This window comes from Melanerpes formicivorus, unplaced genomic scaffold (assembly GCF_026170545.1).
Source record: "Melanerpes formicivorus ecotype bairdi unplaced genomic scaffold, bMelFor1.0.p_v2 SCAF_7, whole genome shotgun sequence".
In the NCBI taxonomy this organism is placed as follows: domain Eukaryota; kingdom Metazoa; phylum Chordata; class Aves; order Piciformes; family Picidae; genus Melanerpes; species Melanerpes formicivorus.
The window spans coordinates 23,021,547-23,033,848 of NW_027142359.1; the positions used below are offsets into that span (position 1 = coordinate 23,021,547).

Sequence of the window (12,302 nt, forward strand, 5' to 3'; positions counted from 1 at the left end):
AGCCAGGCTGGCTGCAGAGCAGCCCTGAGCCCAGCAATTTGCAAGTAAAAGGACAACCAGTCTGAAATGACAGAGCTGTCACCATCCAGACACTGCCTTAATCCCACCAGGCAAAAACTCCTTCATTTGAAGGAGATGCCGAGGGAGATCATTTCAGAGCCTCCATTTGGCTGGCTAAGCAACCAGTTAAGATATAAAATAGGAGGAAATGGAATAAGATAGACTATAAACCCCAATAAAATGGAAAATAAAAGACAACAGACAATAAAAGAAGAAAACAAAAGAAAAGTAATAAAATGGATAAAATACATGGAATGGAATCAAGACAAAATCAAACAGAAAAGAAGAGGGAAAAAAAGTGAAATAAAACAACAACAACAAAAAAAAAACAGGAAAAAAAATAAGAAAATAAAGTGGAAATGAAAAAATAATACAATAAAATAAGATAAAATAAAATAATATAAAATAAGGTAAAATTAAAAATAAAATAAAATTAAATTAAATTAGAGAAAAGAAGAGAAGAAAAAGAAAAGCAAAAGAAAAGCAAAAGAAAAGCAAAAGAAAAGCAAAAGAAAAGCAAAAGAAAAGAAAAAGAAAAGCAAAAGAAAAGAAAAAGAAAAGAAAAAGAAAAGAAAAAGAAAAGAAAAAGAAAAGAAAAAGAAAAGAAAAAGAAAAGAAAAAGAAAAGAAAAAGAAAAGAAAAAGAAAAGAAAAAGAAAAGAAAAAGAAATAAAATGAAAGAAAAAGAAATAAAATGAAATAAAATGGTAGGAAATAGGATGTGTCCCAGGATCAAATGCCACCAGGGTGGGCAGAGAAGGGCAAAAGTGGGGGAGCATCAGTGGGCTGTGTGGTTGTGTCACCTCCACCTCTGGGAGCACAGCCAGTTCCAGTGGGTAAAGCATGCTGCTGCAAAGCTTTTGGGGTCTTTGAGGAGCACCCAGATGAGGAGCCCAGACCCCAAAACTGAGGCAGATCTGGGAATGGGAGCCAGCCTGAGCATCTCTGCCAAGATGCAGTCAGAGAAGGCTGGGAGGGATCAAAGAGAGTGGGAGCATTGCTCTGCACAGCTAAAAACAGGGGTCCAGGCCCCTCAGAGCCCCTCAGCTGAGCACTGTTTCCCTGCCCACCACTGCTAGACCCTGATGCCCAAGAGTGGACCATCAAGTGTCCCCACGGCCACCCCCCCACTGCTTTCTGGGTCAGCCAGATCCCTTCCCAGCCCCGCTGCTGCTGGAGCCAGCTGGATGTGCAGTTGCCATGGCAACGGGTTACCAGAGACAAAATCCCCATTTCTTATTTTTTTTTTCCTCTTTGGTTAAGGAAAGAAAAAACCTACAAGGGGCCCTCTGCATCTGCCGTGCCACCAAAATCCCTGCTCCCACGAGGAAGCAGCTCAGCAATGGGCACGGCACGGGGGCACGGCGCCCCTAAGGATGGGGATGTGCACCCCGAGCCTCCCTTCTGACTCTTGCTCACCCTGGTGTGGCCATGGAGGACCCTCTGCTCCTCCCAGGGATGCTGCTCACTTTTCTGTAGTATTTTCCACCCTGGTCACTGGGTTTTCAGGGCTGTCCAAGCTCGCAGCTGAGACTGGTGCTGGGATATTTCACATGGAGGAGGTTGTGTGACTAGGTATGGGTGCTCTGAGCAGGTCACCTCACCCATTCTGGCCTCATCCTTCAGCTGAAAAAATGGATGTGAAGAAGTCAGATTTACATTGCATGGGCAAGAACAAGGGTAAGAACAGGGTCCCACCAGCAGTTTGCACCCAAATCCTATTAGATGGGCCTGGCCTGTCCCACCTGGTACTCCCAGGCAGGTTCAGGGCAGGATGTATCCCCTCAGCAGGTCCCTCTCTTCTTTGCTGAAAGCTCTGCAAGCACCCAGGCCTTGGTGGCACCTTTTGGGGTACACTGGCTTCTGCTGCCAGCATCAAGAGGACACTTGTAGTGTGAAAAGCAAGTACTCAAGCATCCCAGAGGAAAGGAGGTGCAGCAGCACTGAGGTCTCAGTGATGGACCCAGCACTGAGGGCTGATGAAGAAAGGAGGCAACTGATGAGGAGGGAACTACCTTACACCACAAACCAGGTAGCCAGCAGTGCTCTGAATCATAGAATCATAGGAATGGAACCACAGAACCATATATCTGCTGAGGCAGGAAAAGTCCTTTGAGATCATCAAGTCCAACCACCCACCTAGAGCTCACAATCCCACCACTACTGCTAAGCCACTACCACTAAACCATGTTCCTCCATGCATCTTTTAAACACCTGCAATGACAGTGACTCCACCACCTCCCCAAGCAGTCTGTTCCAATGCTTGATAACTGTTTCTGTGAAGAAATTTTTCCTAATATCCAACCTGAACCTGCCCTGGCACAACTTGAGGCCATTTCTTCTTCTCCTGCCATTTGTTGTATGTGAGAAGAGATCAACCTCCACCTCTCTCCAGCCTCCTTCGAGGCAGCTGCAGAGGGCAATGAGGTCTCCCCACAGCCTCCTCTTCTCACAACTAAAGAACCCCAGTTCCCTCAGCTGCTCCTCGTAAGACTTCTTCTCCAGACCCTTCACCAGTTTTGCTGCCCTTTTCTGGACCCACTCCAGCACCTCAGTGCCCTTCTCATAGCCTCAAACTGAACCCAGTACTTCAGGTGTGACCTCATTGGATGCTACAGACAACAGGCCACCATCAGCACCAAACACTCCAGGAAGGTGTAGGATGAAAGTGCCCCCCCCCCGGATTAATGGGAGATGTAAACCCCAAAGCATCCACCTCAAATTCACCCCACAGCAATAGGAACCAGGGGGAGGACCTCGGTCAGAATATCAGCTTCTGCCAGCAGAAAGGAATTAAACACATCCCACTGCCAGGGTGGGTTTTGCCAGCGGGGAGGAGGGCTGCCAAAGAAGGGTATTGTAGGGTCCCTTCCCCACCTCAGGTCCTGATATGGGTGTGCTGGGACCAACAAAGCTCCTGGCCACCCTCCAAGTCACTGGGCAGGGGAGGTGCTGGCAGCCGCCCCCTTGGCCAGGCACGTGGGAGCATCGATCACACCGCTGGGTTTCAGTGCCTGCGACAGTGTCCAGGATCAAAGCCAAGTTCAATTAATGGCTCACAATCTTATTAGAGAAATTATTCCAGGATCTTGAGTAAAAGTCCGATATATCCACTCCATTCCATTAGTCAGGCTCATTTAGTAATTCAATCAATCTAAGCAAGGCAATTGAGCTCCTCTGGTATAATTTAACTCAGTTATTCTCTAGGTACTTAAGAATTTCTTAATATTTGCTCCATTATTTCACTATTACACCCATTTCCAGGTGCAAGGTTTGCACTTGGAGCAATGCTGTGGGTCCCAGGGTGGGACCAGCTTCACTGTAGCCTTCTGCTGGGCCACAGCCTCATGGCACCACAGAACAGAACAAATCGTAGAATGCAACAGGTTGGAAGGGACCCTTGAAGGTCATCTTGTCCAACACCCCCACAGTAAGCAGGGACATCTTCAACTATATCAGGTTGCTCAGGGCCCCATCAAGTTTGACCTTGAATATCTAGGGATGGAGCCTCAACCACATTCCTGGGCAACCTGTTCCAGTATTCCACCGCCCTCATAGTGAAGAACTTTCTCCTAATATCCAATCTAAGTCTATCCCTCTCTAGTTTAAAACCATTGCCCCTTGTCATACTGCCACAAGCCCTTCTAAGCAGTCCCTCCCCAGTTTTCCCATTGGTCCCCTTCACATATTAAGGGCGACAAGGCTGGTGAGAGGCCTTGAGTGCAAGCCCTATGGGGAGAGGCTGGGGGAGCTGGGATTGTTTGGCCTGGAGAAGAGGAGGCTCAGGGGTGACCTCATTGCCCTCTGCAACTACCTGAAGGGTGGTTGTAGCCAGGAAGGGGTTGGTCTCTTCTCCCAGGCAACCAGCACCAGAACAAAGGGACACAGTCTCAAGCTGCACCAGGGGAGGTTTAGACTCGAGGTGAGGAGAAAGTTCTTCACCGAGAGAGTCACTGATCATTGGAATGGGCTGCCCAGGGAGGTGGTGGAGTCACCATCCCTCGAGGTGTTCAAGAGGAGACTGGACGTGGCACTTGGTGCCATTGTCTAGTCATGAGGTCTGTGGTGACAGGTTGGACTCGATGATCCTTGAGGTCTCTTCCAACCTTGGCGATACTGTGATATTGAAATGCTGTTCTAAGATCTCCCTAGAGCCTTCTCTTCTCTAGGCTGAACAACCTGAACTCTCTCAGCCTGTCTCTGCAGAAGCACCCAGCCATCTGATCATCTTCATAGCCCTCCTCTCAATGGGGACATGTGAAGTGGAAGGGGGACTCCAGTGGTCATATTGAGGTGCTCTCACCTCCTTTAGAAATAAAGTTGAGCTGGAGGCCAGCACCACAGCACCCCGAGACCCATTTTCCCACTGTGGGAGAGCCAGGACTGAAGATACACCTTGTGTCACCAGCTTTGGTACCCACCACCAACACCCAGACTGAGGCAAAAGGAGTGGGGACAAGCAACCTCCATCCAAAACTCAATAGGATGCTCTTCCCGTTTGACGTGGAAGAACAAAAGGGGATAACGCAACCCTGCAGCTCCACAGCTCCTGCTTCCGTTTAGGAGCTGGGGGTTGAAGGCAGGCAGGGGGGGACACCACCTCCTGCAGCCTCCAGCGGCAAGGAGAGACACAGGAGGCGGATGAGAGCCGACGGGTGTCGTATCTCGCCGCCTCCCCGCGGAGCCCGGAAAAAGAGCCGGGGCAGGCAGGAGAGTCGGGGCGGGCAGGCGAGCGGGCCGCCCGTCAGCCCGATTAGCAGCGTCCCGCATCCCCGCTGTGCTCCGCCTCGCAACCCCCACGTCCTCTCCCATTATTAACCTGGGGAAGTCATGGCCAAAGCATCCCCCAGCACAGCCAAGAGCTTAGCGGGGATTTAACACCACGGAAAAAAAAAAATTGATTAGATATTTTGAGGAGATATTCCAGAGCGGTTAAATATGCCCAACTCATCGGTGCCTTTGAAAAATCTCACCCCTCTAAAAAATTAGAATCGATTTTGTATTTAAAAAGGAATCTATTTAATTTAAAAGTAAGATAATTTGAAATCATGACAGCTTGTATTAAGGCCGGAGTTTATGATAATCTATTAAAGTCATTGAAGTTAAGAACCTTCTCCCTTCCTCTGATGCCAAGGCTCCCGTGAGGGTGATGGGGAATAGGGGGGGGGGGGAGTCAGGACGTGGCCCCATTTCAAGGCACGGCACCTGGGCTGGAAACCAGCAAGGCAGCAAAAGCTCCTTTAGCTCCTCTGCGCTCAGGGCAAAATAAAAGGGACATGAAAAACAAACCATCAGGTATTTCAAGAGGTTGAATTATCTGGTAGCCAGAAAGAACAAGTTCGACCCATTGGCTGTGCTTTCTCACTCCTCAAGTCGATTTTACACACACAGAGATATTTCAAGACTTCTCCAAGACCATTTTCAAATACCTACAGCACTTCAGAGAAAGTGAAGGAGCCAAAGACACCATCTTCTGCCTGTTTTTTAATTGCATCACAAATCTCCACCGAGCCCAAGGGGCTGTGGGAAGCCAGGATGCTAATAAATACCCCTCTCACCAGTTTATAACCTGCAAAGGATGGGGCCCCAAAAAATTAGCAGCCTGCAGGAGTGTGAATCCAGTTAATGACATATCAAATGCAGCTGGATGCTGCCAAGCCAACTGGTGAGGAAGAAGGGGGTGTGAAGTTTAGTGGACAGGGAATATTGAGCTGCTAATTAGCATTTCCTAATGGCCTCCAACCAGCAAGACTCAGCATCCCTTCAGGGAAAAAAGAAAAATACATATAACTAATGCAACAAACACCAAACGAGATGAAAGGCAACAATTCCAAATGGAAGTTTCCTTGAGTTAAAGCAGGATGAAACCTTGAAATGCAGGCAGCCCGGCAGCCTCATCCCTGTTCCTCTGTTTGTGCTGCTCCCTGAAAACCCAGGGGGTGGGAAAAGCCCTGCAGCAAAATGATGGTGTCCAAGTCCCTTTAAAGACACGCACAAAACCCTGTGGGGTTTTGTGGGTGTGAGCATGAAAGGAGATGCACATGGGGACCACGTGGGCCGAGCTGCTCCTGAGCAGCGAGGCACCACGCGGGCGCAGGAAGGCAGCAAGCGCAATTAAAACACTCTGTGTTTGTTAGCAGAGGGAGCTGTGAAGCCCTGTCCAAGTGCCTCCCCTCACCATAAACCAGAGATAATAACTCCCAAAACTAGCCCTCTGCCTTTGAAGGAACATGGGAGCAGCCACGAGACCCTGAAGTTTGAAAGGGCTGAGCACCGTGCACTCAACACACCTGCCACTGGCACCAGGATGGCTGAAGGGGGTTGAGACACAAAAATGGTGCACAGAGAGCAAGTAGCAAGCAGCGACTCACCCTTATGGGTAAAGACAAATACAAAGCTAAACCTGTAGAGTTTGCAAGCCAAAGTAAGAACATCTCCCCCAGCCTCAAGCTGAGCCACAGCTTGCCACTACCTGCAGTGAAGAGAAGCAAATGCATGAAGGGAATGGATGCAGTAGACTCCCAGGTCAGGCAGAACAACCCCTGGGCTCCAATCATGCCCACAACTGAACCTGAGCACAGCTTGGCTCAGGAAGGTCCATCAAAATCCCTGCCACATCACCCACCAGCAATGAGGGGATGCCCACAACCTCCACACTCATTATGTTACCAGAGCATGTCAGCAAGGCTGGGGAGTGACAGCCGTTTTTGGGATGCTCAGTTCAATGCACACCCCCAGCACTTTATTTTTAGCAAGCACCATACATGGCTCTCCAAAGACCCCAGCACATCTCTAGTTGGAGCAGAAACTCTGACCAATGTGCACATCAGTAGGATGCCCAGCTTGGTCACCATGGTAGGGAGCTGCCACCAAGGTAGAGGAAACCACACACACATCCCTGTGCTCCACAGGCTGGCCAAGGTTGATAGCACTTGAAATGTTTAGAGGTGTTTTGAAGCAGCCAGCCAGGGCTGAAGAGTGATGGCATTTGGCCACCTTCAGGCTTCCCAGTCCTAACTCTCCCAGCTGCTCCCCCCTCACCTCTTTCCCTGCTACAAGCACACTTTGCCACAGCAACCTCCCTGCACCATCTCTGTGTGGAAACTGAGGCACGGAACAAACATGAGGACGTTGCACATGGCAGAGCCAAGGTGACCAACTGCCACTGCCAGGAACACCTGTGCAGCACCACCTGCCCTTCATGGTGCTCCCAGCCCAAAGACAGGCCCTCCCTGGCCCAAAGGTAGCACTCTGGGGTCAGGTCCAGGGCCCTGTCAGCCAGTGGGGCAGCCACCCTCTCCTCAGGCACCTCTTCCCTGTACACAGGCCCTGGATCTGAAATACAACTAGAGGAGAAGGAGCAGTCACCCAGTTCCCTTCCCAGTACAGACACCCTGAACCAGACCTGGCTCAGAGGCACAGAGGTGTGCATGGGGATCATCTATTGCTCCCACACAGAATCAATTGCAGAACCCCAGCATGGTGGGGGTTGCAAGGGACCTCAGGAGATCATCAATTGCAACCACCCTGCTAAAGCAGCCAGCCTTCTGCTAAAGCTCATTACTGGATGTTAAAACACAACACACAGTGGACACAGTTAACGGGTCTGGGGCTTACTGGGGACACTGCAATCAGCACTGAGTGAAGCAAGGTTCCTGGAGGGATGCTCCAATTGACCCTCCAGCCATGCACAAACCTTATGGAAACACTGCTGCTGGTTCCATGGATCAGCACAAAGTAGCCCTGAGAGCAGCAATGCTCTCTGCCCCGTGGGTTCCTTGGACTGGGGGCTCTCGAGCTCCAGAGGATGGAGCTTCTGAGTTAACAAGTCTGGGTCTTGCAAGACCTTTATGAACTTCAGGGCTTCTGCCATCCAAAAGCAGTGTCCAGGCTAACAATAGGGATAGTAATAATGATGGTAATAATGACAATTACACCACCACCCAAAAGGCAAAGCAGCACAACAACAATAATAATACCCACACATGGCAGAGTGGCCAGCTTCAAAACAAGCCCTTCTCTTGTTGGAGGGAGATGTAATGTGGCATTTTCTAGGAGTCACCAGGCCAAAGCCCTGGTCAAAAGGAGGCTCATAAGGTGCCCCTTTTTGCCAGCACAGCCCCAGCATCTTGGGTGGGAAAACATCCTGGGTGGGACCACCTCTGTGTCTCCACAGCCCAAACATCTGCATGATGAAGGCCATCGTGGCCCTGTGCACCCATAGGCTCTTGACGGATCGATGTGCTAGGCAGGGATGCCCAGAAGACCACAGCCACCACTGGGATGTCAGGGTATGCTGGCATGGGACTGAATATCCTGATATTTGTCCAGTGGCCATAAGCAGAAAGAGGCAGAAGCAACCCCCTGCCCACCATCAGTAGAGCAAGTCCTGGGTGCAGCAACAGCTTTTGGGGTGGATGGGTCCTTTCCTGTACTGCCCAGCATATGGCACCTTGTGAATGTGAAGAGTCCCAGAGAAAATCCCCAGAGTGACAGAAAAGGACCATGCTGGGAGACCCCCTCACACCCAGATGCTCTCTGCTGGCAGAATCCCAGGCCCCAGGGCCCATTGGGGTCTGGCTTTCTGCAAGCAGGTCCAAAAGGGGCAAGGACACGGGTCCATAACCCCTTTGAGGCACGGAGGTGGCTTGGGGCTAGCAGCCATGCCTGTGCGTCCCCCTGCCTCCGCCATGCTGCCGCCCCGTTGCCACAGCAACGCTCTCTGGCCTCCACCACAGCATCCTGCAGCATCCCACAGACCAGGGGAATGAGGGGCAGCACAGACTGCTGTGCCCTCGTCACATAGTCTCCATCCTCCAGCAAATCATTTCAGGGTGTCCCCACATATCCCTATCACCACCATGGCATCACCGGCACCCTGCCTACCTCTGCCATTCCCATGGGAGGACTGGGGTTCTCACACAGTGCTGAGTCCTGAGCCCACACAGCACCCAGGACTGCTTGGATGTTTTTTCTCACAGAAAGGTCTGGGAGCCATGGGGGTGACAAAGCACTGGGGAGAGCACCTAGGTTGGGGTCACCACTATAGCCTGCCTGCACACGGAGGGGCAATGCCAAGCAAAGCAACACACTAGTGCCTATTTTTGGGGCAACATCCCTACAAAGGCAGCATTTTGAAAACTTCACAGGGCACCTGATGTGCTGCTGGAGCAGCAATGGATGGAAGAGGCTTGCAGGAGATAGGCACAGCTCCCATGGGGCTGCTGGGGAAGTGATGATGGTGCTTGCCCAGGGGGTTACACGCAGGTGGTGGCAGGAAGCTGGTGTTCTGCACCAGTATCGCTGAAAGCAAAACGTCTCAGCAACTTGTTCCAGGTGGTGGCAAGGGAAGCACATCCCTGTGCACAAAGAGCAGAGGCCTTGCTCTGGTCCCAGCATAAGCAATGGAGTAAATTGTTGGGGTTTTAGTGGAAGAAAACTGAAGAAGCCCATCAGATTCAGGCAGAAGTGCCTCACACAACAGGTGAAACACAGAGACCTGGCTAGGGCAGGTGGGAAGAACACGGACTACGTGAGAAGGCCAAAGCCCATGACCTGTGGGCAGGAGCACTGGAGGTGGCACACACAGAGGTGAGGTGGGAAATGCTGGGCACTGGACTATTTTTCCACCAGGCTGCAGGAAAGGTGACTCTGTTTGGGGACAGACAAAGCCCTCACCTCCAGCCAGACATGATTGAAGCAGACTGCAGGCCTCCTGCCAGCAGAAGCCACAAGTGACCCTGCACCAAGCTGAAGACAAGCCTGCAGATGACAACCTGGGGATACACCAAGCACCTCAGGCCTGCAGCATCTCCACAGCTACATTTGGTGGTGGGATGCTGCAGCAGGGTGAACTGGTACCAGGGTTGGGATGCTGCAGCGGGGTGAACTGGTACAGGTTGAGAAGCTGCAGTGGAGTGAACTGGTACTGGGGTTGGGATGCTGCAAAGGGGTGACCACTGGGACTGGGGTTGGGCTGTTGCAGTGGGGTGAACTGAGACTGGAGCTGGGATGCTGCAGCAGGGTGGCCAGTGCTACGGTCAGATGCCGCGGTGGAGTGAACCAGCAGCAGGGCCGGGATGCTGCAGTGAGGTGAAGCAGCCCCGGGGCCGAGAAGCTGCAGGGTACGGACCGCCGGTGCCGCAGGGAGGAGCCCCGCCGCCGGGGATGCTCTCTGGGCCCGCTACGGGGAGGGGACCCAACCGCGTACCGGCGCTGTCTGTAGGCCCACCCGGAGACCTACCCAGCACGAAGTAAGGCAGCTCCGTGTTCTCCAGATCATCCACCACCACCATCTCGCCGGGGAAATCGTTGCGTACAGAGAAGAGGAGCTTGGGCTCGGCGGCCGAGGGGCCGTGCATGATGCTGAGGTCGTTCTCCCGCAGGAAGGGCAGCGCCGACACCGTGATGCTCTTCAGCTTACACTCCAGCTCCTTAGCCGCCGTGTCAGCCGCCGCCGCCGCCTCGGCGGGGCCGCTGCCCGCCGCCGCCATGCAGCAACCGGCGAGCAGGGTACAGAGAGCGGCCAAAGCCATCTTGGTTCCCCGCCGCCGCGCATCCAGCGCCGGCCGGGCAAGCGGGCGGGCGGCGGCAGCGGCAGCGGCGGCGAGGGGCGGGGACGCGGGCCCGGCACCTCCCCGTGCGGCTGGGCACAGAACGGATCCGATCGGCACGGATTGGATCGGCTCGGCTCTGTTGCCCCAGCCCCGTGCTCCTCCCCGTCCGCTGCTTCCTCCGTTTTTTCACGATTCTCTCGGGTTTCCCCACTTTCCCCCCCTCCCTCCTCCCTCCCCCCCGCGCTGCCCCCATTTTTTCCGCGCATCGCTAGGAAGCCCGGAGGGCTGCGGAGTGGTGTCACTCTGCCCAGCCTAGCTGCCTTGGGCACATTCTGCACTGAGAATAATTTACAGGTAACACCCAGGTGAAATCTCAGACCTCCAAAATCCCTGGGGAAGTCATGGACCTCCAACGCCCCAGAAGAAACCTCAGACCTCCAAAATCCCTGGGGAAGTAACAGACCTCCAAAGCCCCAGAAGAAATCCCAGACCTCCAAAATCCCAAACTTCAAAAATCCCAGCAGAACTCACAGACATTTGAGATCCCAGTACAAGTCCCAGACTTTCAAAATCCTAGCAGGATTCATGGACTTCCAAAGCTTCAGAAGAAATCACAAACCTCGAAAATCCCAGCAGAAGTCATGGAGCTCTGAAGCCTCAGAAAAAGTCATAAACATCCAAAGTCCCAGAAGAAACTGTAGACTTCCAAAGCCCCAGGAAAAGTCACAGACCCCCAAAATCCCATCATAGACCCACAGAGCCCCAGAAGAAATACAGACTTCCAAAGCCCCAGCACAAGACATGTGAATTCCAAAGCTCCCAAGCTTGTGTTTAAAAAACAAAACAAAAGAAAACAAAATATTTGGAGCAGAAAAGCCAGCTCCACACAAGGTGGTTCTTTCTGCAGTGGATGCCTTTCATCTTCCCTCTCCTTACATAAGCTCAGAGTAACACTGTCAATTTCCCCAACCACCAAAGCTTCCTGGAGACACCTGCAGTTTTGCTACCAAAATGTTCTGACACTAAATGTTCTCCTCTCCCAGTGTGTGGTGACAGGCCCAGGCCCACCCCAGAAGGGACACATGGTTTGGTTTTCTCCTCAATATCCTATGGAGCAGAAGGGTTTGGAGGCATCACCACACTGAGGCTCTCACCTCATCATCTCCATGCCAGCTCGTTGTGTGGGACATGGCTCCATCCTGTTTGATGCCTTCAAAGAAAACCACACACAGCAGATGCATCTTACTTTAAAAATCTGCTTTGGGGTTGCTTTGTTTGGTTGTTTTTTAGCAAATGTTTCCCCCTCACCTTGCAGCAGCTGCAAGGATTTCCCCAATTTTCTCCTTGGTGGATGGCAGCTGTGAATCTTCACACACCCCCCCAGCTTGAGCTTCATAAGAGGACACCACTATGCCTCAAACACACCAAGCAGACCCACCATGGGTTCTTTTCCCCAGACCTGTTGCTGGTTTGCAACAAGTCCCTCAGCCACCCACTGCATTTTGGGCAGGAAAAGCCGCACTCACCAGAAATTACCCCTTTATTACCAATTTTCTCCACCAGCCTTGCTAATGACCAGAGCACTGAACTAAACATAAACCAGTAAGGGTGCAGTGGGGTGCGTTCCAGGACTGTTGCATGCAGCTGCTAGCAGAAAGAATACAAAATTAAGGAAAATTCAGGAAAA

General features: G+C 52.0%; 1 protein-coding gene across 3 annotated transcripts in view; it reads right to left on the minus strand.

Moving 5' to 3' along the window:
• The window catches only part of ASTN1 (astrotactin 1), an 84,043-nt gene extending 73,449 nt beyond the window's left edge, over nucleotides 1-10,594 (minus strand). For all 3 annotated transcript variants that reach the window (XM_068141383.1, XM_068141382.1, XM_068141384.1), the window contains exon 1: nucleotides 10,303-10,594. In XM_068141383.1, the coding sequence (XP_067997484.1) occupies nucleotides 10,303-10,594 (292 nt within the window). The remainder of the gene's footprint in view (nucleotides 1-10,302) is intronic.
• Between the last annotated feature and the right edge of the window lie 1,708 nt (nucleotides 10,595-12,302).